Genomic DNA, 24,267 nt, shown 5'->3' with positions numbered 1-24,267 from the left:
AATAACGCAAAAGTATATAAATTAAGCATGTTAAAAGTTAGATAAATGGGAAATATGGTAATAAAAATATAAATTTTTACGAGCCTATCAAGTTCATTTGGGCAAACTAATGAACACCATTAAGGCTCAAGGGTGACACAATAATGACTGATAATACCGCACAACCAAATTTAAAAAAAAAAAAAAAAAAAAAAAAAAAAAAGGAAGCATAGAGTGGATGTTGGGTGAAAGAGAGCAGAAGCAAATTGACGACGGTTCTCGATTGGGTCACGACCAGTGGTGAAACGGGTTGAGATTGGGAGCTTACGGTAGATGCTGGAGGAGCAGCTGCAGTCCATGGTGATAATATGCAATGAAGGATTAGGAAAAAATTCGGGTGAGGAGTAATTGAAAATGTTGAATGAATCGTGAAACTTAGGTGTAAGTAAGAATTTGAATGCAAGGATTTTGAAAAACATGCATAGTTGCAAAAAGGTTTGGTGAAGAAGCAAATGAGCGGTTCAATTTCTGAGTTTGGATTTTGAATGAAACAAATGGTTTTTTCTGCAGAAGAAGTTCACATTCCTGTAGTCTATTTGGCTGAGTGGGCTTTGCTAGTGATAATTGAATTTGGGCTTGGTGGGATTTGCAAGTTAAAATGAATTTTGATTTACATTATAGAATTTATATATAAGCATTTTGGTATGTTGACTACGGGGAGAGCATTTGCTCGTGCTAAAAATAAATTTTGGTATGTTCAAATTTTATTGTAGTTTCCATATCTCCAAATTCCTAGTGATTTATCAAGATAAAATAATGTCGATCAGACTTTGTTTTCTTTAATTTCTAGTGTCATTTAAATCAATTTCCTTTATTTTAGTGCATATTATTTTAATATATTTCAACTAACGATTAAATTTAGAATTCACGTTGTTTGAATGTTAGAATTTATGAGTTTCAGAGTTTGACAAAACAAATAAGTAAAAGAACTTAAGAACCAAACTGATCGGATGTAACTAAGATGTCGTAACTGAAAGAAGACTTATCGGAGTTAAATATATTAAGAACTTAAGTTCTTATAAGAATAAATAAGTCTTAAAACCGATGCCTCGAAGCTCAATAAACAGATTGGAGATAAGAACTGAAGACTTCGCAAAATTGAACTGAAAAGGACTATATCAACTGAAGTGTTCAAACTGAGAATACTTCAGTTAGAACTGATATTGTCTGGCTGAACTGATCAGTCGACCAGTTTGACTCCTTATCAGTTTTTCATGTCATCAGTTGCATCAACAGACAAACTGACAGTCCGTATCAAAGCAGAACAGATGAAACATAACAATCTGATACATCATACCTCTGTCAGATAAAGTCATCTACATGGACTAAACGACGATTGAACGGATATTAATCATTAAATGCATTTAATGTGACCGTTGGAATATAAGACTATATATAGCTGATCGATTCAGTTGAAGAAGATTGGTGAAAAACACTGAACGAACTATTTACAATCATCAATCAGTTGCAATACATACTCAAGCGTTATTTAGTTTATAAATCGCACACTTTAGCTCTCATTCCATTGTATTTATCTGTAGCATTCTGGCTATTTATTAGAACTACTCAATTATCTATTGTAAAATGTTAAAAAAAACTAAGAGTTTTAGTTTGACAATGTATAAGTCCAACTGAAATAGATTATTACAATCTGTCGTAATACATCAAAGTCTTTTAGTTAAAAACATATCCCTGAGATAGAAAGAGTGACGTAGGAACATTTGAAGTCTCCGAACTCCATAAAAATATGTGTGTTTTACTCTATCGTTTATTCAATTCTCACAGCGCCCCAGCCTAAGTATTCAATCTATATTTCAGTCTAATTCTGCACTATCATTTAGTTTACTGATTTATATTGACAAACAAGATTTCAGGATCAGTTCAATCAAAGAACTGATTCATATCTAAAAAGATTTCAAAAAATTAGAGTGTTTATTAAACCACTTTCTAAACATTCCAACTGTATTAACCAATCTTAACAGAATAGTTCGAAGTTAAATTTTTATTATTTATCGTTCAAGTTGGTGTTTTTTGCATGTGGCACGCTCGCATCATCTCAAAAATTGTGCAAACACATCCATTTTTTTTAATAAAATTTCAAGAAAGATAAATCCAGTTTTATATGCATCGAAAAGGTTTTTGGGGTTGGATTTTTTTATTGGGTTCGTTTATTTATCTATTTTATGGGGATTACCGTCTGTGATGGTGCTATTTTAATACTTTACGAATATGATTCTTCATTATTTTATCTTAGGCAAAAACTTATGTGAGATGGTCTCACGGATCGTATTTTGTGAGACTGATATCTTATTTGGGTCATCCATGAAAAAGTATTACTTTTTATGCTTTATTTTTTATTGTGAATATCGGTAGGGTTGACTCGTCTCACAAATAAAGATTCGTGAGACCATCTCACAAGAGACATACTCTTTGTTCTAATGGTTTCAATGGTTTGATATTCTAATGATTAAGGTTGTCGAGTTATAGTACATGAATTTGGATTGTTTTTTTATTATCAAAACATAACTATGCCATATCATTTGAAAATTTTTTTAAAGAAGAAATCATTTGAATTTTTTTTAAAAAATGTTTACACTACACATGTAAACATATCTATTTGTTGGATTCATTTTTGACATTTGAGTTTCATCGATTTTCCTTTTTCCGAAGAATTTGTTAGTCATTCCCGTTGAACTTTTCCGCATTTTATACACATAAATCGCGTGTGGTCGGTTGCTAGTTTTAGTTAACAATCTAGTCGTATGATGATTAACGAGCCTATTGCATAATATGAGTCTTGTGTTTTTATGGGCAGCAAAACAATAAATAAATTTCATGTTTTAATTTCTTAAGCTTAAAATAATTTTATGTTTAATGACAAAATTATTACGGCCTAACAATTTAGATCATGCAATTATGCGACATTATTACTTCATAAGATTTTTGTATTACTTTTTATGATACGATTAATGCGAGAATTGCGTATTTAATTTGTTAATCTTGATTTTTTTTTCAAAATTATTACGGCTTAAGATATTTTTCATGATCAGTTATGTTATTTAATTGTGCAATTATGTGATGGTAATTTTTTAGGAGATTGGACCAGACAAAAAATAATAGTGGGAAGTAGGCTCAATTTCGGAAAAGCCCAGTCTGCATAACAATTTTGAATTATGAGCTAGATCTGAAAATTGACAATTTAAAAAAAAAAAAAAAAAATTGGTCAATTTTGATATTTATTTCTCAATGTGAAAATTTGAGACCCAAAATTAATTCTTGAGAATGAAATAATTTTAAATCGTCAAAATATTAAAATTTCATGAGTTGTTTTGTTTATTTGATCATGCAATTTTGAGATATTATATTTAAGATTATTGCATAACATGCATGAGCTGTTGCAGATAATATTTTTTTTTTTGGTTATATTTGGTAATAAAAAAATATTTTGTGCATTGAATGTTTAATTTCTTGAGCTTGAAATAATATTAATTAATATGAAAACTTATCATGGCTTAAGAATTTCGAATTATTTGATGATGTAATTTATTTAAAAACTTGAATTATAATGTCATGCATGATTTATTATATGAAATTTGTGATACTACGGATCATTATATCTCCTATCTCACCAGTATTCTTGGCAGAGGTTGAGAACAAAAAAGAGAGAAAACTCAAGATTTTACGTATTGACAGAGGACGATAATATATGTCTGATTAATTAAAACAAATTTGTGCAGATAGAGGAATAATGATACAGTTGATGAGTGATGACTCCATATGTTATGCAATAAAATGGAGTTACAGAACGAAAAAATCGTACTCTTCTTAAATGGAAAATCCATGACGGTAAAAGGAGATTCAATTTTGATTGCAACCTACATTTTAAACCCCTTACCTTCAAAATAGTCCTTCGATGCCTTACGAGTTATGACATAGTTGAAAGCCCAATCTTGAGGGTTTTTCCCATAGTGCTAAGCCGGATTTGTTCACACTAATTCTCACATGAATGGGAAGTTCTGTCTTAGAGGTGTTAAACATATATTTATAATATATACCTAACATTCGATTGAAGCTCTTGTAAATTAATTATCTTTGTAATTTGACATAATTAAAAATAATTATTGAGTTGATTAATTAAAAATAATTATTATGTCAAATGAATTTAAGAAGTGTGTTAAAAATATCGAAGCTAATACGATACAAAATACATCCGAAATTTTAATAACACACGATAACAAAATAAAATTCAAAATCGAGATAAATGGACACGGATTACTATTGTTAATAACCAATTTACTTACCATAAATGGAAAAAGAAAAAAGAAAGGAATTCCCAGACCCAATGAAATCTCCCAGCCCATCGGTCACCACTCTAGCTCCAATCGGATTACCGCGCCTCCTTCAGCACCGTCGAGATTTGTACCAGCAACACACCAATCAAATCCCCAAGCCCTCGTGCCTCTTCCCATGGTCTGAAACCATTGTTTGAGCTCAACTAGGTCTCTGCTTCGAAGCTATGTTCCTGAGCAAGCTATGGTGTCGATTTGCTCATGAGTCCAGCCTGGTTGTGGTGAGTTTTCTTTGGTTTTTAGATATTAATTCAGATGTATGTAGTGTTATATAACATAAAGTATTTTGTGCAGGTGTTGTCAACACCTATTTACAGGACATAGAGAAATGTATTAATTTAACACACAAATAAACTTTAATAAGCAGAATACGACAGATTAAAATGTGAATAAGTATAAATACTTGCACTATGCTTACGGACAAAATAGTCACTAGAAAATTTTAAATAGTTTACAAAAACAAATACTAGTGATACTTATGAAAACTATCTTCCTTAACAACTTAATGAAATAAATTGCATCCAAAATAAACAAAACCCAAAACCACAGATGCAACTACTATATCGTCTAAACCGGAGCCACAAATAAGTCTTCCACTAACACTTTACACGAGTTTGTCTTAGAGTCATGGGCGGAGCAATATATGGGGCTGGGTTGGGCTCCAACCCCACCTAATTTTTTCAATCAATGTGTATGTCTTTTATTTTTGGTAGTGGTCAAGTACAACCTTCGACATAGGCATATATAAAGCTCAACCACAAATTTCATGTAATTATGAATCTTAATTGTCATTATCCTCATGGTTATGTATGTAATATATAATGATATCTTTCCTACTGTAATTCTATCGTATTGTTAATTTAACAAAAAATACAAAACTAATTGATCGTCAAAATATAGTTACGAGACTACAATTGATTCAACAAAAAATATAAAACTAAAATTTTCATGGTCGAATAGATTAAAAATTTAAAACAATCTTTCAAATATATTTTAAACTACAAAAATGCACACACTATATTATTAAATAAGAGTCTGAGTCGGGGAAAACGAATCCATAGATTATTTAGTAAGAGATTGATTTTGATTTTCCGAAAACATCAATTTCCTCAAAATTTCCATTCATTATATTTTTATGATTAGAATATAGAAAATAAAATGCTAATGCACAATTACATAGAAAAAATATTCCAGCATAGTCGATTTAGGTAAAAAAAAATCTACTCATAAAATTACAATATATAATATTAAAGCTTAATGTATATTTATGCATTATATTATCTCCTTGGCATCAATTAAATATATGAAAAAATTTTAAATCATTTAAACGAAAACAAGATTCAATTTGATCATTCACACATTATGTTTATTGTATAAGAATAACACAATTTTAATTCCAATTGTTTCAGTTTTTAATCTATTTGACAGCAATTAATGACACACTATTAATTATTATATGTATTTTGTAGCTTGCGCTGTATGAAAAAAATAAAGGACATACACATTGGTTGAAAAAATTGATAACGATTTAATAATTAATGAGTTTTATTCTAAGAAGAATCGAAGTGCACAACTTCAGTAGTGTTTTAGATCTATGTTTTTGAAGGTATTAAATACTCTTGTTCTATGTTTTCATGAAGTCAATGTTTACATATTTTTCATTTTAAATTTTTTAGTTAATTATTTATTTTATTAAATACAGTATGAGACGGAGCCAGCCCCAGCCCCAGGTAATTTTGAATCCTGACTCAGCCCCTGCTTAGCGTATATCCAAGTTTTAGAGTGTATCCAATACTTCACGGCAACACAATAAACAGTATGAGTCAATCACGCAAACTGTTCACTGAAGTAAATCGTCTTTCTTCGTGCGAAGTTTTTATGCTCTCCATTTTCTCTCTGAAAACTCCATGCACGTCCGTCGCAACCTTGATCTCTTATTTATATACTCTCTTTGACATAGATTTCATTTCATAAAAGAGTCTTACATTATATAGTAACAAAAATTTTATTAGGACATAAATTCTTTTAACTAGTGATATGATATCTAGGGTTAAATCTCAATACTAAAACCGAAACGTTTGCTACTCGTTTTTCTTAAAAAGTACTAAAAAAAATTCCAAAGCCTTGGCCGAACACTATACATATATGTATAATTTTTTAAAATACTTTTGCACAAGTTAAAATAAATCAACCAACTATTATTTGAAAATAAAAAGAAACTAATGCAAAGCATAAAGTCGTGAAACATCAACCAACTTAAACTATCATTATTTCAAAAATAAAATTAACTCCAACATCCTCTCAAAACCTCTAGCATCATAAATCATAAAATCTTTAAAATAAATATAAATCATAAACTTAATTTATTTGCGGAAAACTATTGACAGTCATCGGGTTATGTACACCTTCAGTCTAGCAGATTATTATCAAGCTCACTTGCATCGATCACACCTAGTGAGTCTATTGACTCAGCAAATGAAACGCCCTCTACTTTTACTTTAAAATCCTACTAAATTTTTTTATATATATATAAATATTATTTCAAAAATTGTTAATTTAAAATAGCATAACATTCCCATAAATCGAAATAAATTAACATTTAAAATATCAAGTGCATAAAAATCCTTAAATCGTCAATTAACACAATCCAACTCCAACCTTTAACATGATCAACTAACTTTAAAATAAAGCATAAAATCTCTAATTAAATCTTTAACAAAAATATTTTAAAATTTTACTATCAAGCTAATGCGAAAAATAAAGTCCCTTGAGAGTGTACTGTCTACCTCGATCTACTCAAACGTCAGCGCCTCCCTCATTAACATCATCACCTGCAGCATTCAAACCTAGTGAGTCTAATGAATCAGCAAACTCTAAACAGGAGTAACAAATAACACATATACAAGCACATGTATTAAAATCATATTTTTACTCAAAATAAGCTTGTAATCATAAATATGTCATAATCATAAATCATAGAATCATAAAGCTGTCAGTCATTTATCATTTGAGTAAAGTTTGATCCTTGAAAGTGACTAGTCTTTATCTTCTGGTCGATTGATCAGTCTTAGCTCAGCATTGCGCATGGGGACGGATACTAGGTACCGACGTAAAAATGAAAATACGATCGTCGGGCTCCTTCTAGAGCCTTTTCCTGTAAACGGACTCCCTCTAGGGCCTTTTCCCTCACGATATTCTCAAAAATCATATATCTTATCCCCTTTGTCACAGTCAATTCACATCTTTCAAAACATTTTTCCTTTCTTTTTAATTCATAAAATATCACGACTTTCCAAAAATAGCATTTTTACAGTAAAAATTGCACAGCTTTATCATAAATCATAAAATATCTATTTTCATCAAAATCATCATGATATAACATTTAACATACGTTATGACCCCTCGGGACGCTGCCAACCCTTTTTCGTACTACCCAGGTGTAAAATGATTGTTTTGTCCCTAGACATAAAATTTCTCAATTTTGATTTTTTCTTACTTTTATTGACTCTAGACCACCCCAAATAATTATTTAATCTTAAATTAAATTTTAATATTTTTATTTAGCTTAAATTCGAGGCTTTCGATTTAATTTCTTATTTACTAATTCGTGAAACGTTTAATTCCCGAATTAATTCAAATTTGAATATTTTAATCCCAAATTTTATCATGAACTTTTCATACCTACATTACTCTCGTGAACCATGAACCAACCCCTGTGGACCACGATTCAAACCATTTTCCTTTTCCTAGCTTAGACCGAACCCTAGCCTAACCATATTGAGCCACGACTCGATTTCATTGAGCCACCCCCAGACCATCATGGTCACTCGAGCCTTTGGGACCCTCTCTGACCTAGCCTAACCCAGCGCACCAGCTCCTAGCCACAAGACCAGCCCTTTGCGCACCTGCACCAAAGCCGCATGAGTTCTCTCATGCTATGATCGAGCCACCATGCACCAGCCCCTGACCCGACCCTTGATCATCCTCCCTAGACCCTACTGGAACAGTTTAGACCCCCGTGGCTAAGCCACACACCGTCCTTCAGAAGCCGCCCCTACGCTTGCATGGGAAAAGTCCTTCCACGCGTGGGCTCTTCCCCTACCGGCTGTACAAGAGTCCTAGCCATATCAACGAACCGTATCCAGCATGGCCTCTACCCAAGCCCAGGCCGAACCGCATGCAGCCATGAACCGAGCCGCTCGAGTTATTCATGTGGGAACCTATCGAAACCCTAGGACTCCTCTTTCTTTGCCAACTCGACTCTAGCCTTCGTTTCCACCTTAAATCGTCCCTGTTCCACTCATTAAACATCCTACGTTGTCAGCGTACTTGTTAGAAATCATAACACGTTCATATATACATAAAAATATTCAAAACTTTAAAAATAATCATCGAAACGAAAAACCATTTGAACTTCAATATTTTTCATACAAAAATAACAAAACATGCATATTATGGATTGAATGATGCGTCAAGGGAGTTTAGAAACGTCCCTTTGCGTTTTAGAGTGCTCGAAAATACGATCGTCGACGTGGGGTGCGAGGAAGAACGAACGGGCGACGAAGACTCCTTGTTTTCTCCCCTAGGAATTTTCGAAATTTGTGTGTGTGTTTTCGGCTGAATGATGTACAAAAGACCTAGGATTTCTTTTTTATAGATTTTAATTTGCATGTTCATGGGCTTAGGTTTTGGGCCTTTGAGTTTAGGAGCAATTGAGCCTACCAATCCTAGTTAAATTAGGCCCAATAATACTTATTTAATTAAAAATAAAAGTTTATAAAAATTAGTTTTCAAAAATAATGCATTTGATATTTTAGAAGTCCCTCGTTTGCCCGAAACTGGCTTTCCGGTTAAAATCGAGCTCGTATCGTAAAATAATTTAAACTCTATCATTTTTAGAAAAATTTAATCATATCTAATCATATTAATAAGCCTCGAAAATATTTATTGAACAATATTTATTTTGTCTTGGTCGTCTCCGGTCTCCTTTTCTCAGCCTATTATCGAACATTCGGGTAAAATCTACAATTATCATAAAATCATGTAATTAGACCCTTAATCATATAATATGCATCATATAGGTATTTAAAAATCAATTAAATAAAATGATTATGTAATTTTATTCATTTGCATGCATGTGATTTACGTAGGTTGGCTTTTGGACGTTACAAATCCTCCTCCTCTTAAATAAAATTTCATCCTCGAAATTAAGACGTACTGAATAATTCGGGATAGCGACTCCTCATCTCTGACTCCATCTCCCAAGTGGCTTCTTCCTCCGAGTGATTTAGTCATTTGGCTTTGACCATCTTTTATCACCTTGTTTCGCAACTTTATCTCTTTTCTACCCAAGATTTGAGTAGGCTTTTCCTCATATGACAGGTTTGATGTAAGTTGTAGTGGTTCGAAGTTCAGTACATGTGAAGGGTTTGACAAGTACTTGCGGAGCATGGATATGTGAAATAAATTGTAGACTCCTGAGAGATTAGGTGGCAACACCACTCGATATGCTAATGCTCTCACTCTTTTGAGTATCTCAAATAGTCCAATGAATCTTGTACTAAGTTTGTCTTTCTTGTCAAATCTCATAACACTCTTCATTGATGTTATTTTCACAAATACATGATCACCGACTGAAAACTCGAGATCTCGTCTTCTTTGGTCCGCTGAGCTCTTTTGTCGACTCTGAGCAGTTTTTATTATTTCTTACATCTTGGTTACCATTTCTGCGGTGTGCTTAACTATATCGGGCCCTAATATTGGCTCTTTCTCCTTCCTCGTCCCAATGGATAGGTGATCTACATTTCCTTCTATAGAGTGCCTCGTATGGAGGAATTCCTATATATGACTGATAACTGTTATTGTAAGTGAACTCCACTAGAGGTAGTTTCGATTCCCAACTCCCTTGGAAATCAATCACGCATGCTCGGAGTAGATCCTCTAAGATTTGTATGACTCTCTCAGACTGACCGTCGATCTGATGATTAAACGCGGTACTAAATAGCAGCTTAGTTCCTGATGCTGCATGTAGACTCTTCCAGAATGATGAGGTGAAACGTGTGTCTTGGTCCGACTCTATAGACACTGGAATACCATGCAGTCTAACTATCTCTCGAATATATAGCTCCGCATACTGAGTAATGGAAAAAGTCGTCTTCACTGGTAGGAAATATGTTGATTTAGTAAGACGGTCTACTATTACCCAAATGACATTGAGTCCTTTCATTGTCTTTGGCAATCCTACCACGATATCCATAGTAATATTCGCCCACTTCCACTCGGGAATGGGAAGTGGTCAATGCAGTCCCGCTGGTCTTTGATACTCTGCATTCACTTGTTGACATGTCAAGCATTCAGATACAAAGCGCATAATGTCTCGTTTCATTCCCGACCATCAATATAAAAGTTACAAATCCTTGTACATCTTGGTACTTCCGGGATGAATAGAATAAGGAGTACTGTGAGCTTCAGTCATAATGTCAAATCTAAGTGAATCACCACTAGGGACCCATAGTCGACCTCGATACCTAACAATGTCATCCTCGACTGAATGTAACATGTTGTCCTTCGATTCATCTCGTTGTCTCCATTTCTGCATTTGCTCATCATTAGACTGTCCGGCTCAAATTCTATCTCGTAAAATGGAATACACTGTCAATGTAGCGAGATTAGGGGCCCCTCCCCTAGCATAAACTTCAAGATAAAAGCACTGAATTTCCACTTGTAAAGGTCTTTGTACTGATAAATGTGCCAAGACTGTCCCCTTTCTACTCAAAGCATCCACAACTACATTAGCTTTGCCTGGATGATAGCTAATGTCACAGTCGTAGACTTTAACAAGCTCTAGCCACCGTATTTGTCTCATATTCAAGTCCTTTTGGGTGAAGAAATATTTAAGACTTTTATGATCCGTAGATATTTTGTATTTCTCACCATACAAGTTGTGCCTCCAGATTTTCAAAGCAAATACGACTGTTGCAAGCTCTAGATCATGCGTCGGATAATTCTTTTCATGTATTTTCAAATGTCTTGATGCATATGCTATAACTCGATCATTTTCATGAGAACGGCGCCCAATCCAAGTTTTGAAGCATTAGTAAATACCACATATTCCCCTTGCTCTGTCGACATAGCTAAAACCGGCGCTGTAGTGAGTGCTTGCTTCAACTGATCAAAACTCTTTTGACATTCCGGACTCCATACAAATTTCACAATTTTCTTCGTCAAAGACGTCAAGGGTACTGCAATGGATGAAAAACCCTTGATAAACTTGCGATAGTAGCCAACTAAACCCAAGAAACTACGTATGACACCCTCTTGTCCTTCAATAACTCACATATATTTTGCAAATTATAGCCTCATGTTCTTCAAGGCTACTATGGAAAAATGTGTAGGGATTCACACCTCTCTTAACCTGTATGAGAGGGCCTCGGGACAATTAATCAATTTTGAGAAATTTTTGTTATCTTTCAGCCCGAACACGAATGAAAGGGTGAAGGATACCATCAAAACAATGTTCATTGTCCCTGTTGTGCAAGGACATGAAGTGTATCTGGGGTTTCCTGTTTTCTCCATCCGAAACAAGAAGCTGCAATTTCGCTACCTTGTGGAAAGAGTAGCGAAAAGATTACAAGGTTGGGGGAACAAAACCTTTTCGAGTGACAGTACAGAAACCTTGATAAAGTTTGTGATCCAATCGATTCCAATCTATGCAATGTATTGCTTCTGTATCCTAAAATAAATATGTGAAGAGATAGAGAGAGCATGTGCTAACTTCTGGTGGGATGTGGATGATGGAAAAAATAGAATGCATTGGAAATCTTGGAAAGTTGTTTGCAAGCCAAAGTGTATGGGTGGGATGGGCTTCAGCCATCTCGAGACTTTCAACAAAGCACTGCTAGCGATACAAATATGGTGTGTTATACACTTCACTGCTCGCTGGTTACCCGTGTTCTCAAAGCAAGATATCATAAACATCAAAATATCGTGCATGCCTCACTTGGAAGTAATCCTTCTTACATTTGAAGATCAATATTGTGGAGTCGCCCCCTGTTGGAAAAAAGTTTATATTGGCACGTGGGAAATGGGGAACAAATTGTCATTTTCGCGAACCAATGGATACCTGGTAGGGGAATACAGTGGTAACTATGAAAAGGTCAGCTCGCTTGTTCTGAATGAACAGATTGTGCTTGACTCCTTCCCTCCTCATGTGGCAGCAAAAATATTAGACATTCCGATATCCCCTTCGAACCATGAGGACTTTATATATTGGGCTTAGGATCCAAAAGGCAGATACTCGGTCAAGGAAGGATATAAGATTGAAATTGGATTTTGTGAACCACCAGTACATAACTCAGAGATGCACTCAAAGAGGTGGTGGAAATTTCTTTGGGCTAATATGATCCCTCCAAAAGTCCTAGTATTTTGGTGGCGCATTTTGTACAATATTATCCTGACATCAGTCAACCTAATGGCTCATCACGTCCCGGTAACAGGCAGTTTCCATTATGTCATTTCGGGTACGATACAACAACCCATGCATTATTCTCTTGCCCAGTAGTTAAAGTTTGCTGGAAGACGTCTCGGTTTTGGCCCTTGTTGAAACATGTACAATCATTGGAGTTGTTCGATATCTTCAAATGGATGAAGGATAAGTTGAGCAAAATGGATTTTGAACTATTCACTATAAACACTTATGTGATATGGATTGAACGACTCAATCTCGGAACGTAACCAAGGAAGCCTCAGAAAGGGACTTAACGTGAATTGGAGCGATGCACTGCTACGAGACTTCCAAGAGGCCCAACGATTGAGCATGCTGAATGGAAAAAATGATAATTCATGGAACTCACAGAAGACATGGATGGCACGACAAGTTAATGAGTTAAGGTTGGATGTTAATGCAGCTTATAATGAGAACCTGAACAATAACCATGATGGGCAGCCAATGATAGCTTTCGGGAAGAAAATTCGGAAACCTCCCTCGATCGTCTATGGAGAACTGGTCGTCATTGATATAGGAATGAAAATCGCACGGGAACATAACCTCCTTATCAACCAAATCACATCGAACTCTCTATTGGTAATGCAAGAAGTCACTCCACTAGAAGATGACCTTAGCTATGTTGGTACCTATGCTTTATATATCAGACTACCTTTGAGTCAACATAGTAAAACCAGTTTAAACCATATTCGGCGCACAGCGAATGTCATTGTAGATTCACAGATGTCTTTTGCTATTTCTCACCAAACTTCCTTTGTTTGGAAGCTCGGGGATTTTCCTTGTTGGTTTATAAATTTTGTAACCATTCTTAATCTCAATACTATTAAAAGTTTTGCAATTAAAAAAAAAACATACAAGAATCATTCCAATTAGTTTCTTAATATTTTATTGGACTTGTCAAAACTAAATTTCCAAAAAATTTAAAAAAAAAAGAACAAGTTTTTTTTTTTATTTTACATGTTTTTGAAGGCATGCCAGATTATTTTTAAAATCAGAAAAAGGAATAATCTCGATTAGAGAACGTACTGTCACCTCATTTGAACAAATATATGGGTCCAAGCAAGAGACATGATATATAAATAAAGAGTCATAATATTTAAGCGAAGAGCTAGCTACTCACGCCACGTCCAATTATGAATACGTGAGGAAATTCAACGTATTCCATGCCGCCTCTCATATTCTTCTCAGATTCGGAAAAATCTTGATGTTTTTTCCTTCGTCTATCTCCATTTTTTCCCTAATTTTTTATGCTTGTAAAACAATCACACAGATCTTTTTTGTGAAACTGGACAAACTCTACTCATATTTATAATAAACATAATATTTTTTTTTGATAAAAAGTAATATTTTTTCATAAAAGACATAATCAAAAGATTTGTCTCAAAAATTTACTCATGAAATCGTCTCGAATTTTTGTGATTTTTTTATTTGCTACTTTACATGATAATCACCATATATTTGAAAGCGACTCTTTCTGGAAAAACTGAATTTCGCCACCTAATTATATAATTATTATTTAATTTACAAAGTGGTAGAAGAAGTAAAAAAACTTGCCTTAATAAATATATAGTCAAATGTACGTGTCTAGTTAAAACGTCCAGATAAGCTACAAAAAACATAAAAAAAAAAAACTCCAAATACGTGCAGAGCCGGCCTTGCCAAAAAAAATTTGACTGGCACGGCTCAACGAGCGCGTGACGAAGTCGAGGATTCTGGAGAGGCTTCATGCGTAGTCCCCGAAGTGGCAGCCTTAGCCGCAAAGAACATGTCCGACAAGTAATTATCCAAATCTTCAGGGGCATATCTGACAATCTTGTAATTTCCCCGGTTTTTTTCGTACAATTCCCGATAACTCCCCACGATCTTCTTCGAAAGCGATATTTTCACCTCGTCTCGCAGTTTCGGGTCGGATATGACCCATTTGCTTTGCTTCTTGTACGATTCCTCGAAACCGGCGTAGAATCTTCTGAACCGCTCCGAGATCTCGACGGTTGGATTGTCGAGGAGTGACGTCATGGCTTCGCTCCAGCCCATCCTCTCGTACTTGGATATGTAGATCTTCACCTTGGCGTCGTGTTTCCAGAGCCAGTCGGGCCCCATCAGGATCCCCAGGGTCGAGGTCCGGATCTTCGAAACGACGTAGTTTAGGTTGTTCGCTAGGAACAAATAGGATAACGCCACGTCTTCGTACTTGACCGCCTTGCTGTCAAGTTTGCAGATAAGGACGAGGATCAGCCACGCGAGGCGGGCGGTGACCGCCTCCGAGGAAGGATCCCCAGCCCCCGCGCCGGAGGTGGGGCTGGAGAAGTAAGACACCGGTAGAGGAGTCTGCGCGGTGACTGTCCAATCCTTGAGGATATCGGAGATCGCGCCGCTGTAATCGCCAAGGACTATGAGGAAATTCATCACGTAGCGAGAGAGGGGGTGGACGCCGCCGTTCCCCGTAGCACTTGATGAATCTGACTCGATAGCGGCCTCGAACTGGTTCAGCATGAGCCTCACTGCTTCCGCGAGTTTAAGCAGTGCCGCCACGGCCTCAGATCTGACCACGGACAACGATTCATGCCCGAATATTGATTCAATCTCCGGCAATAGATCCGAAATCGCTTCGTACATGTCCAAACCAGAGAACATCTTCTCCGGCGATAGAATCTTCTTGCTTTTAGCGAAATTATGAGGAAAAGAAAACAAATTCACAGCAGCATCTCTAGAAATCTCAGTGAAACACGATTCCCCAATCTTCTGGGACGAGGAAAACACAAAATCGCAAAGAATCCTCTCGCCGCAGAACAGAGTTTTGATGGCAACTTTAACGGCGTGCAGCCAGTTCTTGATTTTATGACCCAAAACTTCCCACCCCATTTTCTGAATCAAAGAAATACTGCTATTTTCTACGTGCAAATAATACAAAGTCTCATCAATAATCGATTTTCGAACAATTTTGTAAATGTCCAGGCACTCTCTCGCATAACCAGACCCAATCATAGAATCAGCGATGCTCTTTAAATCCGCCATAGCTACATCAGAAGCGTGAGGTGTACTCATCCCCTCATCCTCTTCGGAATCCGAAATGCTTTCTCGGGTCGATCGGTTCGACACAGATTCTGAATCAAGATTCTTCCTGTTAGCAGATAAGATGGTGCTAAATTCTTTCTCCAGTCTTTTAATGGCGATTTTCATCAAGTTCTGCGCCCTTATCAGTTTCTCGGACTTGGTGCTCAGTTTCATGTAGAAAAGCATGGCTTTCTGCAAATCACCGACAGATTCTAGAAATCTTTTAGCTTCATTCCTGTCATGCTCAAACAGAGATATAAATTTCGTCGAATCCAAGTCCCATTTCTTGATTATTTCTTCGGCCAAATCGATGTTTTCCTCCATCATCGTCTCGCAGAAAGTTTGGTGTTGAATTGTGCTGTTATTGGAAGAATCAAGTGAAGACGCAGGCCTTGAAAACAAAGAACCCTTCATTTTGCAGCTTTATTCTGATTGTTTAGTGAAGATTTTGAAAGAGAATCTGCTTGGAGAAATTTACAGATTTTTTTTAGAAAGAAATTAAATGGAGTGAGTGGAGTGGGATATTTATCGAAGCAAATGAATGGTATGTGTGAGCCTAGGCATGCTTGACCGGATATATAGGAAAATGGATCTCCTCCTCAAAAAAATGATATTATCAAGTTTATTTAAAATATATTATAAGGTCTGTTTTGAAACAATAAATGATTAAAGTTAGATAACAAAATATTTATGCTTACCGACTCATCAGTTCCAAGTTTCGAGTTTTGATTTTTTTTTAAATATAAAATTATATTTATTAATAGACAATTTTTTTATTTAGTATTTTGAGTAGAAACAGTATTGACTAATCATAAAAATAAAAATGATATAACTTAGATATTGATTTTTACAATCTAACATCTAAAATTAATCACGATTTATTAAAATATATTTTGAATACTATGGATCTTCGCCGGATTTTGATCTTTCAAATTTATTGATCGTTCCAGCGATTCTATTTTTTCGACTGCAAACCAATCTTCTAAGTATGTTAGCATGCTAAATATTTTTTTGCTTTAAATTAGTTTTTTTTTTTTTTTACTAATGATTCTCCCACATATTGAAAATGATGATTCAGAATCGACACGGGTCCATTAAGCATGTATGGTGTGAGCCCTCGACTTATAAAATAAACATAATAGTAGTGAAGCGTTTGTACACTTTATTAAATTACAAGCAAAATGTTTAACACGAAAAACTTAAATATAATAAAGTACAAATTCAACTAGATGTGATAACACAGAAAATCAATCTATAATACTTTTTCACTTTTCTAGTTTATCTGATTGAGGCCTCGGTATTTCGATATCTGACATTTACAACAATAAAAAGGATAATAGAGGTTAATTCTTTTAGAACTTGGTGAAGATTTAAATTTGGCTAAATTATTATAACAATTCGAACTATTATGCAACAGTTTAATAATTCAATAAGATATATCATGAGAAGAAAAACGGTAAAATGTTATAATTCAAGTGAAATCAATAATAATATAGTAATTGTACTGGTTTCTAAAGTGAATATGTTCCTATCAACATCCGATGTAACACTCTTCCTCACGTATTCAAATAAGAACCCGTACAATTGATTATTTACGAGCCAAGGTGAAATCATAATTTTGGACCAAAAGCATATTGTTCAGATGAACCATATATCCAGGTTGATAATCGGTTGTTCATTGGATCCACTTTCCGGGTTAAAGCCACGTTATCTAGTGGACTCAATTTTCGATAAGATTACCGTTGTCCACGACTCCTAATTATTATCAATTATTTACAATAGTCAAAGAATACTCAGAATCAATAGCATTCTCACAATATTAAACATGCAGTACAATATGACCAAAAGAATATGACATTTCAATGTGATGCAATATTTAATAATGAATTGATATATTTAATCGTAAATATCAGACCAAATGCCAAAAGGCTATACTGAAATAATATTGGTAGTAAAACTTCACATTTCTAACTTAGTAGAAAGACGGCTTGCTTTCTTACTCCGATTACTTCAATAATCCCTAAAGTCATAATTTTTATGATGTTACATATGTTAGTCTCGCACTTTGACACTTTACTCATCAAATTCTATTTTTCACAGAAAAACAAGTTCGTTATTATTTTGAATTTAAACCAAAATTCCTAAAAAATCCTAACATTTTCCAAAAATCGTGAAAATTATAATTAGGTCAGAAAAGTCCCCAGAAACATTCGGAAATCGAAATTTTCCAACTCGGGACTGCGCATGTACTGCACGCGCCAAAGAATCATCTCGTGGTCGGCCTATGACAATCACGCATAATCCGGTTTTTCTAGTGGTTCTATCTTATTGAGCTCTACAACTTTGGTATAAAACGTTTTTCCAAATTCCCATCCGATTTTCCCAGAATGCATATTTTTACAATGATTTTCAAGATAACCAGAAAAGAATGGTTACTGACGGTCTTTTGAGACTTTATCTAGTACTTTTATATACTAGGTAACAACATTAACAACTTTTATTTTATACTTATGTCTAAAAAATAGTGTTCATTATAGTAAAATGTAAACATCAAAATAGCTCTCAAATCATGTAGAATTCATATGATAAAACAATTATTTTTCCATTAAAAAATCGTATTAAATCCTATACTAATTATAAAAAATCTGAAACTTGGACAAAAAGCCTAAAATTACTGCAAAAATCTTCGGCCATAGTCAAATAAATAAAATGATGTGGCGTGTGAAGGGTACAAGCTACCTTGCCGGCGCGTGAGGGCGTTCCGTTCACCACCCACGGACGGTAGTTTTAGAGTGGAACTGTCTTCACATGTTCTAAAACTTTTGTTTCGAAGTGTTTCAAAATTCTAATCCAATACGTCCTAGATTTTGTATTTTTAATATTTTTATATGTACTTTCGTCGTCGGATAAACGATATTTCTCATCGCTTGGAAAAAAATGACTAGGGGTGGGCGTCGGTCAGTTCAGTCCGATTTTTCTCTATAACGGTTCGGTTTTCGGTTTTGAATATATCTGGTCCAAAACCAAACATTTTATTATGGTTCGGTCCGATTTTTTTGTAATACGGTTCGGTTTATATGGTCGGTTATATACGGTTTTATAATATTTTGTTAAAAAATAAAATTACACATCACTTGATGCTTGATGGATGCAACACATATAAAAGAAACAATGACACTAGATGAGTATAACATGTATGATTACAATACACTAATANAGAAACAATGACACTAGATGAGTATAACATGTATGATTACAATACATTAATGACTTAACAATCTAAGTTTCAATATCAATTTGAAATACAATTTCAAACAGTAGCTTTTCAATAAAAGGATACACAGTCATTAAATTTCAATTCTAAGACCCAAAATGCACATAGATTTTGCATCTCAAATCTCAATACATTTAACAATATGAGCTTCAATAACAATTTGAACTTCCAATGGTCAAACTCCAAAATCCTATTTTGCAAAATTAGAAACAAAAATGACATTAAATTCATCACAATAGTGATTCTGAATCACAATCTTGAAGCATAACTTAAATATATATAAATTTACTGAAACTAACAAAGATCTTTCCCATTTATTAGCCCATTATTCAAAAAGTCCTATAGTTAAATATAATATGGTCGGTTCGGTTATTTTTGTTTTCTAGGGATCAAAACCGTAAACCGAACCGAAAAACCGTATTTCTTTAATTTTGAAACCTTAACCGACCGAAAAACCGATAAAACCGAATTTTTCGGTCCGGTCGATTATTTCAATTTTAACCAAACTATGCCCACCCCTACAAATGACTGACATTTATATAAAGTAGACATCATAATGAATAACTCTTGTTCCAAAACCAAGCAAAAATTCATTTGGGAAGTATGAAATAAATGATATTGAACATGCTATCTATGCATTGATTTTTTTGGAAATTTCCAGCAAGTTTTCTTCAACCTTTTGATTTTTCTGAACGATTTTGGCTTTTGATTTTACAATCATTCCTATTCCTAAATTTTGGAAAATTTTAGATGGATTTTACCATTTTTCTCTTAAAGTACACTTATTTTTTTCAAACTTATTCCTATAGACTGACTCTTGGTTCACTAAATCACAGCCTAGTTTTGATTATTTAGAGGTGTTTTTATAGCCTAACTTGCATGGAAAAGCCCTCAAATTGTTTGCCTAGTATTGATTTAGACACATATTTAACTTAATTGATTTTATTTACTTATTAGATAATTTCCCATTGGTGTAATTACTATCAATGAAATATCTCCTTTGTGTAAATATATTCATTCTCCTTTTATGTATTTATTGTATTTTTCTTAATTTATTTTATTCATATGATATATCATAAATATGAGTAAATTTTATTTCCTTACACACATAACCTATTTTTTTTTTTTACCTTCGTAATGGGGCATAACAATTTGACTTGGTAACAGTGGCCCGTTGAAGTTGTCAGTTTCGTTGATGAGATTGCAAGTCAAAACATTAAAATTACTACATGGTAAAAACAACGGAAAATTGGCCTTCAGTCCCTAGCCGTCGTTTTTTTTTGTGTTCAGTCCCTGGGTACTTTTTAGTACCACATTTTCACATGAAGTGTACCACAATTTGTATGACATAGTACCACAGTTTTGTGGGTAGAGAGTGAACCCAAAGAAATATTTTGAGTGGAGATTTTTCACCAACTTCCCCTAAAAACGAGAATAATTTTTAATTCTCTCATATATTATAATTTAATTAAATATGGTTGAAACAAAGAGTTGAAAATATTGAAAATTAATGAATGATTATGTATGTAATAATATAATTATTTTTGGATTATTTTCAAAAAAATTTATAAATAAATCTCAATTTGTGAAGAAAATACACAATTGAGCGGAAAAAGTTTTTTTTAAGTGTGTAACTTAATATATTTTATGGGTTTGAGATTTTATTTTTTACCATAAATTTTTATTTTTAACACGTTATCAGCACGATACTCGAAGGTTCTCCATATTTTTCAAGCTCCAAAACACAAAAAAAAGGTAACAATATTTAAAAGTAAGAATATTTATTTAACTATTTATTTTTATTGTGTATATGTTTAATATATAATATCATGTTATTATGTAAAAGGAGTATGTGACACCTTATTATAATACGTGATGTGATTATATTATTACACTGTTTATATATTTTAATTATGTTACTATTTATTTATTGTGTATATATATTTGAATAGTATCATGTTATTATATAAAAATAGTCTATGACATCTCATTATAATAACGTGATATTTTTCAATTATATATACACAATAAATAAACAGTAACATAATAAAAGGAGTCTATGACACCTCATTATAATAACGTGATGTGATTATTTCACCGTTTATATAATTTTATTATGTTATATAATAATTATATATATTTGAATAATGTCACAATATTATATAAAGGAGTACACTTCATTATAATAATGTGATGTGATATACATAATTATTAAACATGATTAACAATATATACATCATATTATTACCATAAAATTATCATGTTCATACATTTATTTTTTTAAGATTTCGTAAACGGTCATAAATGACTAGTTTTTACCTTATAAATATGATTTCACAAACAAATTCAATCACTCCAAATTTAATCTTCTTTCCTAAAAAAAATTTTTCATCAATTTTTTTTTTGAAGATGGTTCTTTCAAGGTTATTTTGTATAATTATTTTGGTTATTATATTCACTAGTCTTGTATTTAACGGAGAATATCCACATCGCGTTTTTTCTTTAATTTTAAGAATTATTGTACTTATAATTTATATGTAATTACTTTGTATTGTCATATTAATAGATTTAAAACTTAAATAATAAATGCATTGTTATTTTTCTAATATCACCGTGTCAAATTTGGCGAAGCTCGAATTCATTGTACTCGATATTACGGGAAAAAATAATATGCCATAGACTCTCAATGTAGAAATGCATATTAAGTCATTGGGTGTAAATGAGACTATTGATGAAAATTGTATCTCATCATCATAAGAAAAAGCAAAAGTTATGATATTTTTACGTAACATCTTGATGAAAGATTATAATGTGAATATCTCATTGAAAAATATTACATGACTTTATGGAAAGGATTAAAGGAAAGATTGAACATATAAGAGAAGTTATACTTTCGACCGCCCGTGTTGAATTGAATATGTTAAAATTCCAAGGTTTTAAGAAAGTCAGTGATTACAATTCGGCAATGTATCGAATAATCTCGCAATTAAAATTTTGTGTGTTTTTTTCAAAAAGTATAGATAGATATGCAGCAACTTTTTATGCCTTCATAACCACAAGCGCACCATTCACAATTTTCATGATTTCGTTCTTGATATGGGTTTTGCACCCAATATCATCCAATTACCCCAAGGACAAAAGATTTTTCGTCAGTCTCTTCACATGTCGTACCTCCTGTATGGTGCAAATAGTGTCATCAAACATTTTTATTTTGACAGTATCGATCCTAGCGATTTCCAATGCATGATCATTTCCCATTAATACAGATCTTCCTGATATTGGTTCATAATGATCAAACCATTCTCTTCGAGACGTAATGTGCCACGTCACTCCTGAATCCATAATCCACGTGTCACAAAATTTGTGTCTGCCTTCTGCAACTGTTGCCGATTCACTTAATGATATTTCACCACCGCCTTAAGTATTGGCCACATTTCCTTGAGAACTCTTCTCGATACTCGTACACTATTTCTTTAAGTACTATTTACTGCCATATTTAAATCAGTAAATATTTTTTTTCTTATTTTTCGACTTTGATCTACCTTGTTTTTGGCTCCCACTAGAGTCATGATTCATAAATCTTCATCTTATCATTGGTAAAGCCTCTGCCTGTTTCGAAATTAAGACATCGTCGAATTTTAGAGAGCCCATAAAAATATTGTTGGTTAAGTTGATCATATGAATATGGTAGACTTTGAAGTAAAAGCTTCACACGTTCATTTTCCTCTATTTTATGCCCCATAGAAGTGAGTTGGGAAAATAGAGTATTTAGTATGTTGATATGATTGGTTATCGATAAGGATTCAATCATCCGAAGAATATAAAGCTTTCTCTTTAGGAAAATCTTGTTATGTAGTGATTTGACATTTTACATCTTTGTCAGAGTATTCCAGATAGCTTTTGTTGTTTTTATCTCTGAGATAGTTGACAGTACTTCGTCTGCTATAGCCAAGTGTAAATTGAGAACAACATTATCATTCATCTAATTTCACTTTCCATCTTCCATCATTTCCACCGGTCTATCTCTAATAGCCGCCAAGCAATTCTCCTTTCTTAAAACTGCTTGTATTTTTAGTTTCTACAACATAAAATTGCTTCCATTAAACTTTGTTATCTCGTAACTGTCCATCTTTATGTATACAAAAATTTAATAGACTAGAAAAAATAATCCCGCCTTAATAAAAAATCTTCTTTGATGTGGAAGATCAGTCTAGGCTGCAACCACATAGCATACTAAAAATTTTAAGAAATTTTAAACCAAGGCTCTTATATCATTTATTGTTCTCATGTGCGGCAACTTGAGATAATAATATGAAAATAAAGTATAAAACTGGACACCTCATATTAGGGTAAAAACCATGGGTAAGATGAAAAAAATTCACTATAATATTTTATGATGTACAACCACTCACTTTGTTTCCAAAGAGAACACGCACTCTCTTAATACAGGAGAATAAACACCTCAAAAATATTATAGAACTAAGTATTCAAATGCTATAAGATGAGAGAACAACTCGATGAAGTGATTATTCCTCTTCAGTGTGAAAACGTATATAAAAAACTCGCCTTCCGTCGGAGCATTTCTTTTGTCAAATTATCTATCTTTCGTCCGAAAATTCAGCATGCACATTAATTGTTTGCCATCATTTGTCTACCTCATTATTGCTCCATCTAACTCCAATAATTGCCGACAAGTTTATGATGCCCGAGAGTTCTAATGTTAGAAAATTTGCGGTGTTTTTGTATAAGATGATCGATCTATCATTTAATTGTAAAAATAATAATAATAATAATAATGAACATCATATTTTTTGTTTTAAAGTGGGATCATTGGCTAATCATCATCTAACATAAAATAAAAATCGAGAATAGATCTGTCTATGTAGCATAGACTAATCCGGGAAAAACATATCCCATGTAGATCCCACGAAGATGACTCTTCACAATCATGTATAGTTGAGCCTCTATTTTAGTTTTTCTTTATTTTTTCTTTTAAGGTCGTCACCGAGTTATATTATGTGTTGTAGTCATCATATTGCTTAAGCCAA

General features: G+C 33.5%; 2 protein-coding genes across 2 annotated transcripts; one reads left to right on the top strand and one right to left on the bottom strand.

The window, feature by feature from the left end:
* The first annotated feature begins 11,766 nt into the window (after positions 1–11,766).
* On the top strand, positions 11,767–12,666 carry LOC140986594 (uncharacterized). Its single transcript, XM_073454895.1, has 2 exons — positions 11,767–12,022; positions 12,140–12,666. The coding sequence occupies exons 1-2, from the start codon at positions 11,767–11,769 to the stop codon at positions 12,664–12,666; spliced, it is 783 nt and encodes a 260-aa protein (XP_073310996.1).
* A 1,757-nt stretch (positions 12,667–14,423) lies between these two features.
* Positions 14,424–16,492, bottom strand: LOC140986402 (exocyst complex component EXO70H1-like). The gene has a single exon (XM_073454632.1). It carries the CDS (start codon positions 16,357–16,359, stop codon positions 14,575–14,577), a length of 1,785 nt encoding a protein of 594 aa, XP_073310733.1. The 5' UTR covers positions 16,360–16,492; the 3' UTR covers positions 14,424–14,574.
* Between the last annotated feature and the right edge of the window lie 7,775 nt (positions 16,493–24,267).

Source organism: Primulina huaijiensis, chromosome 10 (genome assembly GCF_012295235.1).
Source record: "Primulina huaijiensis isolate GDHJ02 chromosome 10, ASM1229523v2, whole genome shotgun sequence".
In the NCBI taxonomy this organism is placed as follows: domain Eukaryota; kingdom Viridiplantae; phylum Streptophyta; class Magnoliopsida; order Lamiales; family Gesneriaceae; genus Primulina; species Primulina huaijiensis.
The sequence above is the reverse complement of the archived record's forward strand: the minus strand, read 5'-3'. Positions and strand labels throughout refer to the sequence as shown.